This window comes from Oryzias latipes, chromosome 5 (genome assembly GCF_053564925.1).
Source record: "Oryzias latipes strain Hd-rR chromosome 5, Olatipes_Hd-rR_3.1".
Classification (NCBI taxonomy): Eukaryota; Metazoa; Chordata; class Actinopteri; order Beloniformes; family Adrianichthyidae; genus Oryzias; species Oryzias latipes.
In genome coordinates this window covers 28,673,298-28,693,214 of record NC_136241.1, presented here as the reverse complement: position 1 = coordinate 28,693,214, position 19,917 = coordinate 28,673,298, and the positions used below count along the sequence as shown (strand labels likewise).

The 19,917-nt window shown below is 42.4% G+C and overlaps 2 protein-coding genes across 6 annotated transcripts in view; one reads left to right on the top strand and one right to left on the bottom strand.

Moving 5' to 3' along the window:
• The window catches only part of LOC101156489 (nuclear receptor coactivator 3), a 56,957-nt gene extending 55,848 nt beyond the window's left edge, over positions 1-1,109 (bottom strand). For both annotated transcript variants that reach the window (XM_078948102.1, XM_078948103.1), the window contains exon 1: positions 1,042-1,109. The gene's annotated coding sequence lies outside the window, so the exon portion shown is untranslated. The remainder of the gene's footprint in view (positions 1-1,041) is intronic.
• On the top strand, positions 212-19,105 carry dido1 (death inducer-obliterator 1). Of its 4 annotated transcripts, none has more exons than XM_023955150.2 (15): positions 212-350; positions 2,837-3,816; positions 3,967-4,369; positions 5,636-5,995; positions 7,724-7,943; positions 10,473-11,010; positions 11,121-11,280; positions 11,360-11,476; positions 12,124-12,237; positions 12,525-12,681; positions 12,784-13,303; positions 13,458-13,605; positions 13,693-13,782; positions 13,867-14,062; positions 14,790-19,105. In XM_023955150.2, the coding sequence occupies exons 2-15, from the start codon at positions 2,993-2,995 to the stop codon at positions 18,539-18,541; spliced, it is 7,599 nt and encodes a 2,532-aa protein (XP_023810918.1). In that variant the 5' UTR covers positions 212-350; positions 2,837-2,992; the 3' UTR covers positions 18,542-19,105. The 4 variants fall into 4 exon arrangements, with proteins under 4 accessions (XP_023810918.1, XP_023810916.1, XP_078804227.1 ...); XM_023955148.2 differs by having other exon boundaries at positions 12,124-12,285; XM_023955149.2 differs by having other exon boundaries at positions 216-354; positions 12,124-12,285.
• The last annotated feature ends 812 nt before the right edge of the window (positions 19,106-19,917 follow it).

Here is a 19,917-nt window from a genome sequence, read left to right as displayed (position 1 = left end):
GTTTTACTTGAGTATAAGGTTATGATTCTGTGTGGTAAGTCAGCAATTGTGGCCTCAAACTCTGTATTATGTATTTATTATTTTTGACGAAAAAATGTTAGTATAGATTTTCAATGTCCTTATTGTATCGTTTTTTTTAATCGATTTTGATTAGATGTGTCACACTACACGGCTGTAGACTGAACACAAAGGTCCCATGTCGGGGATGTTCCCCTCCCGGTCTGTAGGGGCGCTGTAGCGCTGGGCGTTTTGTCTAAACCGTCAGCCATCTGCCGCAGTCAGTTAGATCCAAGGGAATGGAAAATGGAGGACTGACTGAAGAGAAAACGAGGGCACGGCATTTGTAAAATGTAGGTGAGTAGAATTAGTGTTAGTTTGTTGAGATAGAAGTAGCCTTTTAGAAATTTTCCGGGAAAAGAAAGTCACACCTTAGCCTGGTTAATGCTGTTGTGGTCGTTCCGGTGCTGGTATCGGGAGATGAGAATGAACTCGATCGATGCTCACGATGTGTGTTAGCCTTGCCAGTTACATGCGCAAGACCGCAAATTAAACATTTGACGGGACCCCTTACATGAATGAACACTTAAATTTAACTGAATAAAAAGAAAACAATTTAGGTTTTTTTAGTCAGTTCTAGTTTTCTATTTTATTTGTGTTGCTTACTTTTATTTCGGTTAAAGTATTTCGCTAGCAGCTACCTATTAGCGTTAGCTTGTCTTGCTAGCTACATCCGTTGGCATTTGTTTGCAGATCAGTGCTGTTCGGGTAAATGTATATTGACAACGTGTCGTATCTTTTTAAGTAAACATTGCTGCTGTTAATTAAATAATTGATCATCCGATTTACACGATAAATTGGCTGTAGTGAAACCATCATTCAGAAACGTGTGAAATTTTGTTTCGGAGCCATGTTATCTGACGGGAATCGGCCACATTAAAAACAGCTTTACCAATTTGTTTGACCATTGCCAGGAGTAAAATGTATTTTTTATACAACCAGAAAGTCAGTAAAATAGAAAAATATAGTTGTTGCTAGTTTTACCATGTTCGGTGATCAAGGCTGTGTTATGTACGCCCCAGGCAGGCACTGGCTTCTTCTGCAGCAACAACTGTCTGCTCCAGCAGCGTTAAACGTCATAAATCGTAACTCTATACCCATAATGTGTGTGTAGAGTTATGTTGTTTTGTTCATATTTTTGCTACGAATTTGTTTTTTGTATAGGCCCCTCCTGCTGCTCCACTTACTTAGCAACGGCTGACTTCTTTCACGTGGCACGAGCGATGAAATACCTTTATTATTCAATCGCTCGAAATGTTTTCTATTTACTACTTTTACCGCGTCAATCAAAAACGTAACGTAACGCGGCGTTTGCATGTGTTTTGAAAACGTTCGAATTACTTCCGGTGTCACTTTAAATGCGTTTTGGATCGCGACTAACCAGCGGATAACCTAGCTACCTTTACTGCAACTCAAAACCCGTTAAAACAATGATTTTTACTACTACACAGTTACTCGTGTAGCTGTTTTCCTGTTCTTTTAAACGTTTTATATATTTTGTTCTCCCCTTTTTTGTATGCAGATTATTTTTAAACATACATGGTTCCATTTTGTGAAACTGTTGTATTGCTCCAATTGGTTAATGCACTTTATAATGCTCTTTATTTAGACTTTGTTTTTGTAGCTTTTATTTTGCAGATGGTTTGCGGGACTGCGTGCTCACACGCGTCCAGAAAAGAAATAACCAAAATCCATGTACATTAATTATTAATATTAGAAATTCTCATTACAGTGGAGAATAATATTTTTTTGTAATGTAAATTGAGCTGCGGATATCATTGCAACAGATACATATTCAGATGACGAGTTTGATTCTGGATTTTGAACAATGCCCTTTTAAAAACAGTTTTAACATTAAAAGTGACATTATCTCGGCATCTTTAGTTTTATTGTTATTTGAAGAGTTTTATCTCTTTTAAATGTTATTATTCTTAAACCATTATAAAAAGAAACATGCACAAAAGGAACATGTTATTTCTACAACATATCACTACGGTGCACACAGGTTTAATGAGTTGAAGCAGCGTGAAATATTTTGGTATATGTAAGGTTTACTGCAGCCAAACATTGCCCGACTCAAGAATGCCGTTAACGTATCCACCAGCATTGACAAAATGAAAATAATATTAAGGCAATGGGTGCTTTATAAAATTTCTAAGACATTACCTGAATCTATTAAAATATTTTGCATTTGATGGAAAATGTTTTTTTTTGTCAGAAAAGGATCAAACAAGTAACGCTTTGGGTCTTTAACACTTTATTATTAATGTATTATACTGATGCATTTGTGCTTTGCTGTATGCCTTAAAAGCAGCCTCGGGGCTGTTTTGTACCATTTAGTCATGTTACTTATTATTAATGACAATAAGTCTGTTTTTATGTCCAAAATGTTTTGCTACGGAAAATTTCAGATTAAAACATAAATTATACAAAAATCATTTGTGATCTACTCACAGTACTGAAATACAAATGTTTTTAAAGCAAATATTTTTGAATATCCGATGTAAACGTATTCTGGCTTGGCCTAAACTTTAGTAGCCCATGAAAACATAGTAGTTTTAAGTCTTTCCCACTCTAAACTATTGACATTCTGTGTGAGTGGTATTATGTTGTTAATTTAGAGGAATGTCAGTCTTGATTAAGACTAAATGAATGTTGGTTGGGTTGTGGTATTGTCTGATTTAAACTTTCTTCTTGAAATCGTGTATTTGTGGCCCCTCTTCCTGTTAGCCATGTGGTCGTAGTGTTGTAGTTTGTTGATCGCTTCCTTTGTTTACAGGCTTTGGAGAAGAAGATTGTAAGCATGAAGAAGAGTTCAAAACTGAGAGGCAAAATGTGGCAACCCATTTGCTAGAGAAGCCAGATACATATTTGAAGCCCAAAAGCGTTGAGAAGAGAGCTCTGGGATTTTGTCAGTCAACTGTTGCAACAAGAAATGCCAGGCGAGACTGTGACTGACAGCCCTGAAACCCGCTGTCCAGTACGGCGAAGTGGCAGACAGCCTAAGCGTACTGACAAGCTGGAAGAATTTCTCTCAACTGCCAAAAGAGGATTAAGAAAGAGCGCTCCCCCAAGTGGGGATAGTGGAGATCCTCCTTCTCAAACTCCAACTGATGCAGAGACTGCTTCAGAAGCCAGCTTTGATGGCAGTGTTGACTTCAAGGCTTCAGAGGACAAAACTGATTCCCCAGAGAGGAAGACGAGAAGCGCTACAAAGAAACAGACTCAGAAGACGCCACAGAGAGGAATGCAGACCAGACGGAGTGGCAGAGTAGCAGCCAAGGATGAGGGAAGCTCTGAGAATGAGGAGGATAATAAAGATGAAATCAAAAAGGATCCAGATCAGGGGACAGGAAACAAAGACAAAAACAGTGACCCTGATGTTGTAGAGAGCAATGATACAACACCGCCTCAGCAGGAGCAAGACTCTAAGAATGAGGAGAAAACAGAATCTGAGGTGAAAAATGAAAACGCTGAAGACTCCGAGGACAAGCCTCCAGCTTTAACGGAAAGAAGTGGACCGTTAAGAACATATGTCAATAAAAAGAGGGCAGCAAAAAAGAACAGTACACCTGTCAGAGTTGTTGTGAACAAAAACACTGCTCCTACTAAGCCTAAAACTTCTGTTAAGACAAGCAAGCCCCAAATGGATGAGGAGGAGGATGACGATTCGTCTTCATCTTCGTCTTTAGATGAATCTGATGGAGGCTATGACCCCAATGCGTTATACTGCATCTGTCGTCAGAAACACAACAAACGGTAGGTTTTTTTTAAGTGGTTACTGCTACATTGTTGCATTTATTTTAATACTTAAATCTAGAAAATTTAAATGACAAACCCCATGAAACATTTGTAGGCAAAAGCCTGTTGCATTCTTGGTCTTTTTGTGATTGGTCCCTCTCCATCTAGATTTATGATTTGCTGTGACCGCTGTGAAGAATGGTTCCATGGGGACTGTGTCGGAATCACTGAGGTCCGTGGACGCCTGTTGGAAAGAAATGGTGAAGACTACATCTGTCCCAACTGCACTGCCAAGAAAAACCAAGTGGTCAGACCTGCCACGTCCCTCCTGTCTACAAGTGCAGATTCAGCCAGGTCCACTGTTTCTGCAGGTGGCTCTTCTGCCACTGCTCCCTCCTCTGGTTCTTCTGAAAAATCTGCTGTCAGTGGAGCAAACATTCAGGCTGTAGCACCACCATCTTCCACAGTAAGTGGGGCAGAGGAGAAAGCATCGGAGGACCTGGGCATCAAAGGTCGGATAGAGAAGGCTACAAATCCAACTGGAAAAAAGAAGATAAAGATTTTTCAGCCGGTACGTCTCTGTAGCTGATATAAACAAGAGTTTCCCCCTACTAATGGATTTTATTAGGTTTTCATAGTCTGTCATTGTTGTAGTTCATAATTAAATGACCTGCTTTTTCTGAACTCTATCTTCACTAATATTAGTGAACACAGCGGGTTGTTTACTCAGAGTACTCTTTCACTGTCCATGCTCAGACAAAGTTACTGCACACGCTGATATAGTATGTTTACGCCTACTAGCAGCTTCGAGGTTTTTTACAGCTTGCCTATTTTGCCAACATGCAACCCTCAGTGTTCACACGTTGAGTCCAGTAGATGCCCAACTTGAGCCCTGGACCGCCTGTCCCTTTGTTGTCATCTTTGTACGATTTTTTTTTTTGTGTAATATAAATAGTCTTGGGTTTGCCCCGTATAGAACCGAGAGCTCTGTGGCACAGGAGTTTTGTGCCTGATAATGGAGTGATTACATCAACTAAATCAGTGTTTCCCAGCCCTGGTCCTCGGGGAACACTGTCCTGTAGGGCTTCACAATATGAGGAAAACTTGGGATTTGCGATTGTAGTGGTCAATTTTGCAATGACGATATAACTTGGGATACATGAACAAATGGCAAAGCTACTAAATACATCATTTCCATTTCACTGCAACAGTTTAATTGATATTAAAGTCAACATAGCTAAAGTTACACTCCAAATGACCCTCGTCTGCATAGGAGGCGGGCATCTAACGTCAAAGGGCTCCATCTGATTGGTCAAATGCATAAAGGGATTTATTTGATTAAATACTTCAAGCTGCCGTAAGATTGTTGAAGCACATTTAAGTACCCTTTATCACAATTTTCGCGATATCTGTATGCACGCAATAAGGATACATTTGGGATTTATTGTGCAGGCCTACCGTCTTCCACGTTGTTTTCCATGTTGGCCTCCTTATGCGCACCTGATTCAGCTAATCAGCGGGTTTTGTAGAAACTTGACAATGACAGTCATCAAAGGCAGGTGGGTTTGAGCAGGGTAGGATTATAAAAATGCAGGACAGTGTTCCCCGAGGACCAGGGTTGGGAAACACTAAACTAAATGAAGTTTGCTTGGGTTTGCTACAAGTAAATTCTTAATCCCACAAATGTGAAATGTAGGGTGGCAGGGTAAACGGGATACCTATCAATAAGAGTATCAAGTATATCCAATAATCCAATAGGTTTATGCCTCTGGTATTTAATGCAGGTTGAAATATCTGTCATTCGCTGTTGATTTAATGTTGCACTGACTCCAACCAGGGGGTTCAGCTGGCAGTTCAACCGAAGGCAGCGCAGAAGGCTTCACGAATTACGGAAACCAAGGCTTCCCCATCGGTTGAACAGAAAGCATCAGCCGACACCGAGCAGAAGGTCGCCTCTGTTGTGGAAGTGAAGACGTCACCAGAAGTGGAAGTGGTGGAGGACAAGTCCGGGCAGAAGGCCGAGGATGACTCTTTCTCTCCAAAGTGCATTGGACCTGGTTGTGCTAAGAATGCTCAGCCAGATTCTGTGTACTGCGGCCACGACTGCATTCTGCGACATGCCGCCGCCGCCATGAAGTCCATCAGTGATGTCAAAGAGCCCAAGGACAAGGCTCCCATAAGCAAGTCCACAGCAAAGGTAACCCGGACTGACTGAAATACATTGCCGAAATGAAAGAAAACGTATCTTCAGTCACGAGTCATTGCTTTTAATGCTGACTTTATTTGACTCTTGGGAATTGTTTGCATGTCTGATTTGTATTAGTAAAAGGTTTGAAGGCAGCTTTTTTGTGAACTGTATTCAGGGCTTACGCTTTTTGTTAGCATTGCAATAAAAAGTGTTTTGATTTCCTCTGCCGACGTTCAGTAAATCCAGGGTTTGAAGTTCAGGAGGTGATGTAGATCTGAAGTTTGTTTTTTTGGGTTGACTTGTGAGAAATAACACGGGTTGGATATTACAAAGTGTTTTTAAAAAAAATGTTTTTTTACTCTGTTTTCTTCTCTTGTTGGGATAATTTGGTTTGCATGGGAATTGCAGCGGGCTTTTGCTGAAGACTTTTCTTTCCATTTTCCAAAAAGGACTCATGTGTCTTTAGTTTAAAGTTGGGGGGGAACTTTGCACTATACTTTTTTTGAAAACCTTTTTTCCTGATGAAAATATCTAAAAAAAATCAACACATGATATTCTTTCTTTTGTATCAGAATTTTGAAGTGCCTCTTTAAAACAATTTGAAGAAGAGGTCCATAAATTGCCTCCTGGTGGATGTTTCTTCTCCCAACGTAAATGGCAATTTAAGTAAAGGCATAAATAATAAAAACGCTTTATATAAGCAGACCATTTCTATCACAAGATGGTTTAATTGTTTAGGGACTTGGCTTTAAAATCTGCAGAATTCTCCAACAGACTTCTTTTTTCCCTCATAATAATGAAATTAGTATAAAAATGTGTCTAATCCTGCGTTTTTCATATTATTTAATGCTTTATTATGAGAAAGGGGAAAAGTGGCACATATGAACCTGATAAAATATTACATCAGTCATTTCAAATGGCGGCTTGCTTCAGCCTTCAGGAGCCTTGAGGTCAGAAGGTCATGTTGATGATAGAGGTCAAAGGAAAAGAAACAGACTTTCAGATAAATAAAAGTGCTTTTACTGTTGTAAATATGCACTTAGATTAACTCAAAATAGTAAAAAAATTAAGAGAAGTCAGAAGAGTCAGACATTTGAAAGAATGAACTCCTCCTGGATTTTGTCCAGATATAAATGTTAAATCTACTTTATTATTTCCATAAATGAACAAAAAGCTGTCAGACATTTTGTGTGGTCTCATTTTTACGCTAAGAAGCAGTTGAATAGGTATAACTGATCTTGAGGCTAAAAATGTAAAGAGAAACTGTGCTGCCAGTGTTAAAGCTGAGCTCAGATGGTGCTGCTGATGATTTTATTGCATAGATTTTAAGCTCAGTTCCTGAAGTTAACATTTTACTAATGAATTATACCTGCAAACAACTTAATACGTTTTGATTTGACTTACAAACACTGCAGAGGACATGAATACCTTTGCATTGTTAAATTAAAACTGACTTAAAAATAAAAAAGTAGTTATGCTTTTGTTTTATTTTTTTATATTTCTCAGTTTTTCATTAAAGTAATTAACTGTAAATGGAAATGGTTTATTTCAAGCAATCAAAAAAAAAAAAACGAAATTAACAGCAGAAATATACATCGATATACAGATATATCAAACTCTGAATAATTACTTGTGATATTGCTTGGAAATCACAATACATTAAAATGAATTTAATAAAAATGCACTTCCTGCTTGAGGAAAATGTCTGAATGTGTGTGTTTCCTTCCCTTTGTGCAGGTGAGCAGTGCAGCTGGAAAGAGGACACAGAAGAGAACGCAGGAGGAGTCGGACAGCGAGGAATCCCTGGGCCCGGGTCCTGATGAAGACGATGAGGACGAGCATGCGGAGGAGCATCCGCCGTCTCCAGCCACTGCTTCCTGGTCCAGCGACCATAATTACATTGCCGTAACACCAGAAAAGACTACACCCATATCACCAACAGTGTTAAACAAAAAGTGTATGTATCTCTTTGAAGGTCTTCAGCTGTTGTTGAAATCACCGTTTTTTCCATTTTATACGTATTTATATGTGTTTCCTGTCACGCTAACTTCACCTAGAAATGATTTTTTTTTTCTTCGTTTTGCGGGGAAAAAAACCCACGAACTGAACTGTACGTTACGTTCCCTTTTTGAAGTTTTGTGATTCTGACCACTTGTAAAGTTTTTGCTAAACGGTGGCAGCTGTGGAACAGGTAAGTCTCCCTTAAGGTCTTTGGTAAGTTTTCAGGGGTCAAAGGGGCACACAGATTTCAAACCTTCACTAAACCTCTGCTGCTTCCTAGTGTTTGCTGAGCGGTTTTCAGGGTTAATTCCTGCAGTTAAACTTAAGTGCAGGTTTCTGCCAGCAGCTTGAAAGATGCAGCCATTCTGCAGCTTTTGATAAGTGACAGATCAGTGAAGAAAACCATCGTTGACTGGACATGGATACTGCAGGAGTATCCGGATCCAGGCCTCATGGGCTGCTAAGCAACCCTGTCATTGAAGCCTCTCATTGGTGAAGCACACCTGATCCAGCAAAAGGACATGGTTTCTGGAAAACAAGCAGGACAGCAGCCTGGAGGCCTGATCCAGGCTAAACATAGTGATCACTTCCATTGCTTTCATGCCAGTGTGTTTCGGAAGGTGCTGACACTGGAGATCCTCCCCTTGTTTAAATGAAGTTTTAAGGCTGTTTATGATGTCCAATGTGGGAAGCTTAAAGAGGAGGAGCCTCGTGTAGTAGGGGTTCAGAGAAGAAAGATGTGTGCTCTTTTGGAGTACGTTTTTCTGTGTTCTGCCTAACTTGCCTTCACAAGCCTTACTACTTCCTGGTTTCATGACCTCAGCTGTCCGTGGCCCCACTCGAAATCCTTCTCCAACAGGTAGGTGTCTGAATTGCAGCTTACGCAGTGGTTCATGTGGAGATGATGAAATCAGTGGTTGAAAGTAGTGTTTTTGCTTTACTTTCTCTTTCCAAGTTGTTTCAGTTTTATATTGAATATGATGCATCATTTCTCTTCAGCAAAGTGGCTTTAAAAATAAAAGGTGATAAACAGATTTATGGATGCCTCGATTGTTTATATGAGGAGTGTTTGGTTGCGTTTAGGACCAGTTCAGCCTAAAGTTGTTCACGTCGGTTCGATCTGAACGCGATGCAGAGTTTTGTGAGAGCCTGGAGAGTCGGTGGGCCGCTGGACACAGAAGAGCTTCTTCCATGAAGACCAGACCTGGAGCGCTGCTGTGAAATCCAGAAAACCTCTGCAGGCGATGATGGAGGCTGATGACGCCTAAACAAGACAGAAGAAAACTTTACGATTTTGCACTTGATGCACATCAAGGAAAATGTTGAAGACCTGGATGTTCATCTTTCGGCACATGATTGATTTAATGATCAAAGAATGACTTATTGAAGGCTTCTGGTGATGGTATCTGTTAGAAATAAGCGTTCATGTATGCATATGTACCCTCATACTCACGACTGTGGCCACTGAGTTGACTGAAGAGGAGAGCGAAGCTCATCATTTGCCACCGTTCTTGCCATTTCGTTGCTCACAAACTAAACGCCACAGAAAACAGTTGGTGCTTTGATCCTGACCTTCTTGTCCTGCTTCATCAGTGGTCCGTTGGCGCCGTGACTATTGTCAAGTGGCTCACAGTTAAACCCGCAAGTGCATCTAAAAGCTAAAGTAGAAGAAACATAAAAAAGTGAAATTCATCGAGTTCATGAATGAAATTGTGCAAATGTGGACATTTAACAAATGGACTTGTGAGAAATTAGATTTAGGTGGTAAACGTCCCATTTTGATGTTAGAGGTCATGTAGTGTATGATTATAATGTAGCTGATTGATCCAGTAATCTGTTCCAAAATATAAGATTAGGATATTCTTTGTTTTCATAAAGTTTACTTCTAGTTTGGGTTGCAACATAAAGCAGAAGACAAACCAATCTAGAAGATGGTTAAAACTCCTTTTAGACTGGCATGAAGCCTCCAGCAGCTATGTTTTAGTTTTAGGAATTTGTAGTTTGATCATAATGTTTCAGTGTTTAGGATCATTCACAAACCCCTTTACGCAAAATGAACCTTCTACTCCTGTTTGGATGGGATGTCATGCGACCTTATTGACCTCTGATGCATTATGTCATATTTAAGATTTTACCTGGATGCGTTGTGTCTTTTAAGGACATCTTTAATTATAGCGGCATGTATATTCAACTAATTTACAATAAAGTGGGTTTTTACATATTCATGTGGTTCAACTTTTTCATTTAGAAATATTTTCTGCTTTGAACCGCGATGCTGAAATGATAAGTTGGGTACATTTTGAAGTCTGTCCTTTGGTTTTTGATGTCCCAGCTTTCAGTCATGCTGTAAAATTGACCAAAAGCCATACAATGACAAAAACCAAGTCAGCTTTTTCTATTAGTACTTCAAACTGAGTTTTGTTTCTGCTTAAAATAAATTTGGTATCTGCTAATGTAAAATATTGGATCTTGTTCTTGATTGCAGCTCCTCCCAAAGAAGAGAAGCAGGCTGTGAAGGAACCAGCTCCATCTCCTGAGAAGTCCAGCTCCACATCGACGACACAAAGCAAAGCCAAAGCAAAAAACAAGTCACCCCCAAGCAAAGCTGCAAAAGGTTCATCCAAAGGGAAGAAATCTTCAAATCCACCCGCTGACTCAAAGACATCTAAAAAACCTTCAGCTCCGCCGACCAAAAATTCATCACAGTCCAAGAAACTGAGCTCACCGTCCACCCCTGCTCCATCCCCCTTTCCTCCAGGCCCCATCCACGCCACAGGTGCTCTACGAGTCACCAAGTCCAACTTCACCATCCCCAAGAAGCAGCCCCAAAAGGAGGCCAAGTCCCAAAGCCCATCTCCTTCTTCGAGAACTTCATCGGCTTCAGCATCTTCCACTCCCCCCAGCCAGTCTTCATCTTCCAGGTCTACACATCCGCCCGCCCCAATGTCCCCCATGAGACCTCCACCCAACACCCAGATGAGACAGAACATCCGCCGCTCTCTGACAGACATCCTCTTCAAGAGGTGAGTGTCACAAAGCTGAGTTTAGAATCATCTTTTTGTGCTTTCATGCTCCACGAACGAGTCCTCACATAAAGCAATGTTGTTGTGCGTGTCCCCCACCCCCACACCAGAGTGAGTGACAGTGATGATCTGAAAATGACTGAGAACGAGGTGGGAAGGCTGGCGTTTGCCATCGAGAAGGAGATGTTTAACCTGTGTCTGAGCACAGACAGCAAGTACAAGAACAAGTACAGGACCCTGATGTTACACCTGAAGGATCCGAAAAACAAAGTGAGCTTACGTTCCTAAGGTCTGAACTGTTTCTGAGAAGTCTCACTCTTTCTGACGATGTGGTCGATGTCCGTCTCAGGGCTTGTTCTACAAGGTGATGGGAGGTGATGTCACGCCCTTCAGGCTGGTGCGACTCGGCGCTGAGGAACTGGTTTCCAGAGAGATGTCGGAGTGGAGGAGGCGTGATGCTCCTGAGGTAAAAGTTACATCTCTCTTTTTCAGGATGTTCTCATCATAGCAGTGTTGACAGCGGGCCCAGGACTCATTCACATGTAGTGACATAAAAAAATTACTAACTTGGAGCCAGTAGTCATTCAAGTAGTGAATATTTGTTTTTCTGTTCCATCTATTAATTCTGGACTGTATTTTCTACATATATCAGCTTTGGTTCTGACTGCCAATAGAGTTATTGTTGCCCAAGCGCTTCTCTTTCTCCTGAGTGTGAAAAAAACTTGGGTTTTTCTAATACTATTATTTATGAAAAAACAAAATTTTAACTCAACTTGACAAATAAAAAACCTTTTATTATTAAAATCTCTGGCTACCAAATTCAAAATATCGATCTTTTGAATTTGTAAAAAATGTTGTTTTCATGAAAATATTACCTTCCTTCAAGCCCCCAAATGTTTAGTTTTTTTCTTGTGAAGTGTTGAATCTTCTTTCTTTTTTCTGTTTGTAAGCAAATAAAATCACGGCACCCAAAATTTTTTTTCCCTTGGCTTTGAGCCAAATATATTAACGTTAGATTTACAGAGTTCCTTGTAAGAATTGAACGACCTTTTAAAGCCAGAGAAAGCAACTGCTTACATTAGATTCCAGCGGCTTGATTGGTTTCCTCTGCAGTCTCAGGCACACAGTGCGAGGGCTCAGTTGGGTCAGAACTGGCAGGGAAACAGGCATGAACCTGGCTCCCACAGCACAGATATGGAGGATGCGCCACCAACATCTGATGCGGATGTATGTATTTCTGCCAACACTTCAGCTTCTCGCACGGGTTCTGCTGCAGTAAGTGGTGGAGAGCTGCTTCCTTTCTTCTTTCACCCTTTCTGTCTTTAAGCATGAATTTCTCACAGTTTGTCACGTTTAGCCAAACTGCTCAGATGATAATCCTAACCAGCCTGTTACCTTTCTTTCTATGCTTTTATCTGGCTTGCAGAAAACACAACGCTGCCATAGAAATGTGATTGTAGATGCTTTCTGTTTCCCTCCTGTTTGACATGCACATTCTAATGCATGTTTTTCAGGAGCAAGATGAGTCTGCCTTGGCTCCTGCTCAGTCTTCTGCCGTTGACAGCAGCAGTGACAGCAGCAATGTGGCGGATGTTTTCAGCAGCATGCTCAAAGACACCACATCTGAACACAGGACTCATCTGTTTGACCTCAACTGTAAAATATGCACAGGTAACAAGAAAGATGGATCTGCTGTTGAACCGACCATGTCTTCAGTGACTATTTGTATTTGAAATACCTCTTTTCTCTTTCTGTGTTTTATTTACACTCAAGGACTGAAAGCGGAGGACGAACCTGCTGCTAAAAAAGCCAAACTCACCAGGAAGCCTGACACGAAGCCCCCCAGGCCAGACTCACTTTCTTCCCGGCCAGCAGACGCCTCTCCTGTCACTCAAACGCAAAGCTCCACAGCGTATCAGCACCAGGGTTCTTCTGCTTTTCCATCCCATCAGCCCAGCTTGGAGCCAGACGTTTCAGAACCCCAACCTTCAGTCTATCAGGAGGGCCCCAGCATTATGGCCCCTCCAGTTCAGGCCCCTCTAACTGTGGCCCCTGCTGTGTCCTCTGTCAGCATCAGCCGCAGAGACCCTCGTGTAGCCAGGCACGCCTCTGTGCTAAATGTTTCCCTAACTGCCCCAGAGAAACCCAACATCAACGCAGCCGAGCCTCTTCCAGCTCCTGTGGTTACTCTGATGGAGCCCGGAGTGAAATCGCTGCTGCCCATGCCTCCGGCTCCACTCCCTCCACCCGCTCCACCCGCTTTAGTGACTGTGCCCAAGCCTTCTAAAACAAGGTGCTCCATCTTATCATGCACCCTCATGATAACCGTTTTTAATTTGTCCTGTGTTAACAAAATAAAAGTTGACTGTTGGCAACTTTTAAGGACTTTCATTTGAGTACATCTGAGAAAATGCAAAGTGATTGAAATGATGGTGTTGGTTTTACAGTACCACTGAGCCCCCACCAGAGGGAGAAACTGCTATCTTCCTGCATGGACAAGAAAAGCTGTGGAAAGGTTTTATCAACATGCAGTCAGTAGCCAAGTTTGTGACCAAGGCGTACCTGGTCTCTGGATCATGTGAACATCTGAAAGAGGTAAAAGAAATTTGGTCAATGTTAAATCCAATTTAAGTGAGACACATCTCGGTGGATGCATCTTCATCTTTCTACATTTGTGTGCAGGATTTGCCAGACACCATACATGTTGGAGGCCGGATACCCCCCGGCACTGTGTGGGACTATGTTGGGAAGTTGAAAACCTCCCTCTCCAAGGTTTCTAACGCAAAAACACAAAGAAGAGCACGTCAGCGTAGTTTAAGTTATTTATGTGATATTTAATTATTTTTCCTCTCTTAGGAGCTGTGTCTGATACGTTTCCACCCAGCCACAGAGGAAGAGGAGGTTGCATACGTCTCTCTGTTCTCATACTTCAGCAGCAGAAAAAGATTTGGTGTGGTGGCAAACAACAGGGGCCGCATCAAAGACCTTTATCTGATCCCGCTCGGCTCAAACGACCCACTACCCTCCAAACTGTTACCGTTTGATGGGCCAGGTAAGCAAAGGGGAGCTCAAACGTCATTTGTCTCAAAATCTTTGATTAAATCTTCTTTTCTATTTTTATGGCGGTGAGAATTTGAAAGGTTACCTTCGAAACTGAATTGAGGGCTTATTTAGGGTTTTTTAACAGTAAAGGAGTTCTCGTGCCATCAGAATCTAGGAAAATGACATCACCGGTTTTTATGTGTCTGATCTCACATTTCAATTAAAGTTGCTTTGCAGTCTGTGCCATTTCCTCCCAGACTCAGAAACGTTTTTTTGTCTCAAACACTGAACACATACATATCATCTTTTTTTAATTATGATTTTATAAAAAGGGTTTCTGTTTACAGACAGACCAAAACATTATAGTGCAAAAAGTCATTACACCCAATTATGAAATGTATGCACCTTGTTTATGAAGGAACTGAGAAACTCAGTTATGTCACAACAGTCCTTTTTACAGATGCATTAGTTAACATGCAACTCATGAAACAAGATCTACAACGGTCTCATCGTTCCAACTAACCAACTGTAAAACTGGAATATGAAAGTAGATTTGTTGCTTAGATACGATCCAGGTTTTGGAACTCCCTTTGTAATTCAAAGACAGTACCTGAGAATTTATTTTCTCTTAGAAAATTATGAGCCTTCATTCTATGTTGCTTTTTAAAAACATTGATACATTATAATAAACACACTTCATATATAAAAACTGATGGAAATGTATTTGCTTTCTGCAGGACTTGAACCTGCTCGTCCTAACCTCCTGCTGGGGCTGCTAATCTGCCAGAAGGACAGAAAGCGAGCTGGTGCTCAGCTCGAGTCCGAAGATAAACGGTCCAAGATTCAAACCAAAGAACTCGATGAAACCGGCCCACCCAAGCTGCCTGCCGCACTCAGAGCTGAAAGGAGCACACGGCAGAGTCTGGAAACTTCCTTTGGTACCACTCCTCCAGGGTCACCTCCATCTAACGCCTCCGAGACCCCCAGCAGCACTGCATCCACGGTTCTTCCCTTCCCACTGCCTGTCAAAGCTCCAGCACCTACCACCACCGCTGGTCCAGTGCCCTCATCTAGCTCTGCTGCTACCTCTGCAGCGGTCACCAATCCTCTTCAGACCCTCCTCAATACTCTTTTCAGGAAGAAGAAACTTGACTCTGATGCCTCCAACTCTCCGTTGGATCAAGCTGCTGAACTCCCCCCAAGTACGACAATGTCAGATCCTATTGTGCAGCAGTTTTCACAGAATCCCAAAGAGAAACTGCTAGAATTAGATGAGGATGACCGCCCGTATGACCCAGAGGAAGAGTACAACCCCAGTATGGGCTATGAGGTACCAAAGAAGCCCGCTGAGTTGGTGAAATTGGAGGTTTCAAAGGAGGTGGAAGCAAATGAACCAGATGATGTGGCTTATGATCCAGAGGATGACTCTATTTTTGATGAAGTGAAAACATTGGTACCAGGTCAAGCTCATTCTGCTGCTCAGTGTGTAACAGATCCACAAAAGATCATTGAGAACCTGAAAAGGATTGGTGATCAAGCATTGCTGAAATCTGAACAGAAAGCATCATCCACCACAGCCCTCAGTGCTCCAGTCACACTGGTAACCCCACCTCCAGAATTGATTTTGGCCAGTAGTCAGCTGCTTCAGCTAGGCAAGAAAGTTGAAGAACTAGTGAAGTCTTCCTCTGTGGCCCCTTTGATCAACCAGAAGAGAGATCCCAGGCAGGGCAGGGATCCTCGCCTCGCTACAGATGACGATGTTTTAGATCAATCTGAAGAAAAAGAAGATGAGGCTGCTCTGTTGACTGAATCGATTCCTCCTTCAAAGCCTTTGGTGCAGGAGCTGCAGGAGCCGCAGCAGCTCGCAGCTGAAGCTGCAGATTCCTCCCAAAGCCAGGCGGTGGCCCTGCTGCAAGAAGAGAAAGGTGACCCAATGCCATTCATGCCATCCAGTAAAGAAGAAGTGACCATTCCTTTATTGGGTGAGAAGATAGACCCTGATGTAGAGGTCAACTACATGGGGGATGAAGAAATGAAGTCTGAGGAAGAGCACACAAGCAGTGCAGAACTAGAGGTAGACAAGTACAGTCTTTGGCCCAATGCTGCCAGTATCCTGAAATCTGGGGAGGACGACCAACACAGCAGAGACAGTTTTCACAAAGAGTTTGCAGAAAGGTCTATTGTAACCTCCACCATCCCTGTTCTTACTCAGAGCACATTAATGGCTGACAGCCATCCACGTCACATGACGCATCGCACGCCAAGCTTTGATGACGAGTACAGACCTGAAGCAGAGATTCCCCCCCAGTCCAACTTCCCTGCTTCCCATTCCATGCAGGGGCAGAACCTGATAATGAGGCCCCCACATATGTCTGTGATACCATCCATGCAGGCTCCTTCTCCAATGCCAGGACACCCCCCCATGCATGCCCCCCCTCTGCACCTACACGGCCCCCCTTCTGTACGCAGTCCTTCCACAATGCAAGGGGAAAGCAATCAACAGTACGGCCCACGTCCATCTTCTTACCCTCCTTACCAGAACCAGTGGCCCACACAGCTACCTCCTGGACTCCCACCACAGAACATCCTTCCCCTCAGAGGGCCACCCCCACCATTCCCTACAGTTACACAGAGAGGTCCCCTACCACAAATGTTTGAACCCTCTGTCAACGCTCCACACATTGGACAACAGGGCCCCCCTCCAAGCTTGCACCCACGTCCTACTTTTGACAGTCAGAGCAACATACCAACTTCTAGATTCTCTGGTCCTCCACCTCCTTTTAACTTTCCCGTAAACAGGGCTCCGCCTCCACCTTTCCAAGTCCCACCACCTGTTCACTTTGAAAACAGGCTCCCTCCTCCAAACCTCTTCCCAGGCTCCAGGGGTCCCCCACCCTCTCAGTATGCTGACCAGCAGTATAACAAAGACCTGTCTAACAACTCATTCAATACCAACGTGGACCCAAATCAAAATGCACTCCGTTCATTTAGTGACACTCAGGGTCCCCGTTACCGAGGACCCCCACCAAACCAGTTTGAGGAGAGAAGAGGCCCCTCTTTGAGCGGGAACCCAAGCGGGCAACAATTCCCTTCACAAAACCCATTTGGAAACTCCAGGTCCATGTCACCACCCCACCTGGGGTCATTTGAAGAGCACAGAGGGCCACCAACTCGAGAGCCTAGACCCCACCTTTCTCAGCCTTTTGGTGGATCAGAGCGATACCATTTCAATTGGCAGGATGACGACCACAGACCCGTTCGCCACAGTGCACCACTGTTGCCTCCCCCAATGGATGGCCCCCTTGGTCGTTCACGCCACGGAGTCCACAGCCCAGAACACCACAGGGAAGACCTTTGGAGTCGCCATTCCCCTGAAGTGAGGAGGAGGAGGAGCATTTCTCGTGAAGACTCAAAGCCTCAGGGGGGTGAACGCTTTAGTCGCTTTGAAGAAGAACTTGGTCCTGGCTCTGAAGACAGACAGCAAGAGCTGTCTGAGGACCGACGGCGAGACAGAGAGAAAGAAGGTCTTCACAGCAGTAGGTTGCCATGGGACCGGGGACAGGAAAAGCGTTGGAGCCGAGAGCGAGAATGGGACCGAGGAAGAGAAAGAGAGCGGGACCACGAACGCGGCAGAGAAAGCGACCGCAGCAGAGGGAGGGACGAAGAGGAAGAACGGCCCAAGGATCAGGAGTCAGAAAAGAGAAGAGACCGGGAAAGAGAGAGGGAAAGAACTCGGGATTCTGACCGGAGAGATTCTGACCGGGATAGGGCAAGGAACCGAGACCTGGAACGAGACAGAAGACGAGAGAGGTCGAGAAGTCGAGATCGGGACAGGGATCGTGGGAGAGACCGTGGAAAAGACAGAGACAGAGATAGAGACCGAGACAGGGACAAGGACAGAGATCGGGACAAGGAGAAGGACAAGGATAAAGACCGGGACAAAGACAGAGACCGTGATAAAGAAAAGGACAGGGATAGAGACCGAGACAAAGACAGAGACCGGGATAAGGACCGGGACAGAGACCGAGACAAAGAAAGAGACCGCGACCGGGAGAAAGACAGAGATAGGGATAAGGACCGAGACCGGGAGAAAGACAGAGACAAGGATAAGGACCGAGACCGGGAAAAAGACAGAGACAAGGATAAGGACCGAGACCGGGAAAAAGACAGAGACAGGGATAAGGACCGAGACCGGGAAAAAGACAGAGACAGGGATAAGGACAGAGACCGGGAAAAAGACAGAGACAGGGATAAGGACCGAGACCGGGAAAAAGACAGAGACAGGGATAAGGACAGAGACCGGGAAAAAGACAGAGACAGGGATAGAGATAGAGACAAGGACAGAGACCGGGACAGGGATAGGGACAAAACACGAGACAGAGACCGGCATGAGGGGAGCAAAAGCAGAGAAAAGAAGGAAGAGAAAAAGGACAGCAAAGGTCCAAAGGAAAGAACAAAATCTGCAGAAAATGAAAAGAACACTTCTTAGTCTTTGTGTTTTTGACCTTTAGTCCCAGTCTTCACTCACAACTGTAACCAGTCAGACTAATCTGTAGATGTAGATGAGCAGTGTTTCTTTACATTTCCACAGACATGTTCTGTTAGCGAACAAAAAAACGATTTGTATTCTTTGTCACTTGAAAGTTTCTACCTTTGTTTTATCTTAAAAAGCAAAAAAAACAAAACAACCTTAAGTTACTTGTCTGCGACATGTAGAGTAGGTTGAGTCCTATTAAGTGTACCTTCTTGATTCTTTTTTTTTTTTTAAGAAAATGATAATGCAACCGATTAACACACCATTTACAAAATGTAAATATGAACATATTTGTGTACATACTGATGTTTTTAAATTGTACTTTTCTAAGTTGACAAAATAAAAGCCATATATAGAAGACAGAAAATGTGAAGGCAACACTGTTGAGTCCGTGTTCTACTACAGCTTTGTACTTAAGAGCTTTTACTGTCTACAGTGTACAACCCTGAAATATTAGATGTTGATTAAAATGTGCAGATTTTCTTTCAGTTCATGCAATAAAACAGTTTGGAAAAATGAGTGTTTTTGGTTGCACTTCCTTTTTTTGTCTTCTCTTTTAATCAGTACTAGAAGCTGTTAACATTACAGAGCAGAACCCAGACTTCTTCAGATTTAAACATTCTCTGTAGGTCCAAGTTTTATTAATTTTGTTCGTGACCAGAAAAGTACAATACTTAATGTTTTGGCTGAATAGTTAACTATTTTATTCCAATGAAACAGATTTTCTTTAAAAAATCATTTTATAATAAGTCTAGTCAACTTAACTTTACCCATTAGGCTTTATGTCTTTGACATGCTTTCTAAACAAATTCTTGTACAACTTCTAATGCAATACACCAAAACATAATCAGATCCCACATGCTTGAGAGTTTTTTTGGAAAGATTTATGATTTGACAGGTAACAAAATGGAAAATTAGCTTCGCATGACCGGTAAAACAGTCAGGTCTGCACAGAACTTTGGGAAATTCTCAACGTCAAACCTTTTTTTTTTAGATCAAAAAGCATGACAGCTTTAAAAAAACAAAATAAAATATACAATTGAGATAATACATTTTCCTATTTTATAAATATTATATATATTTATAAATAAATATTTATAAATATTATATATATATAATTATATACAATATTACGGACAAAGGCTCAGTATAATATAGAAGTGTTCCTAAAAATGCTTTGCTTTATATGATAGCAATCGTAAAACCATATTTGAGACATTTCTCGCAGCCAAACATCCAGAAAGGTTTTAAATGATCAGTCTTATGCATCTCTGGGTCATTTGGTTTCCCAAAACCCAAATTCTGTGAACCCATGCGTTTAAATATAATTT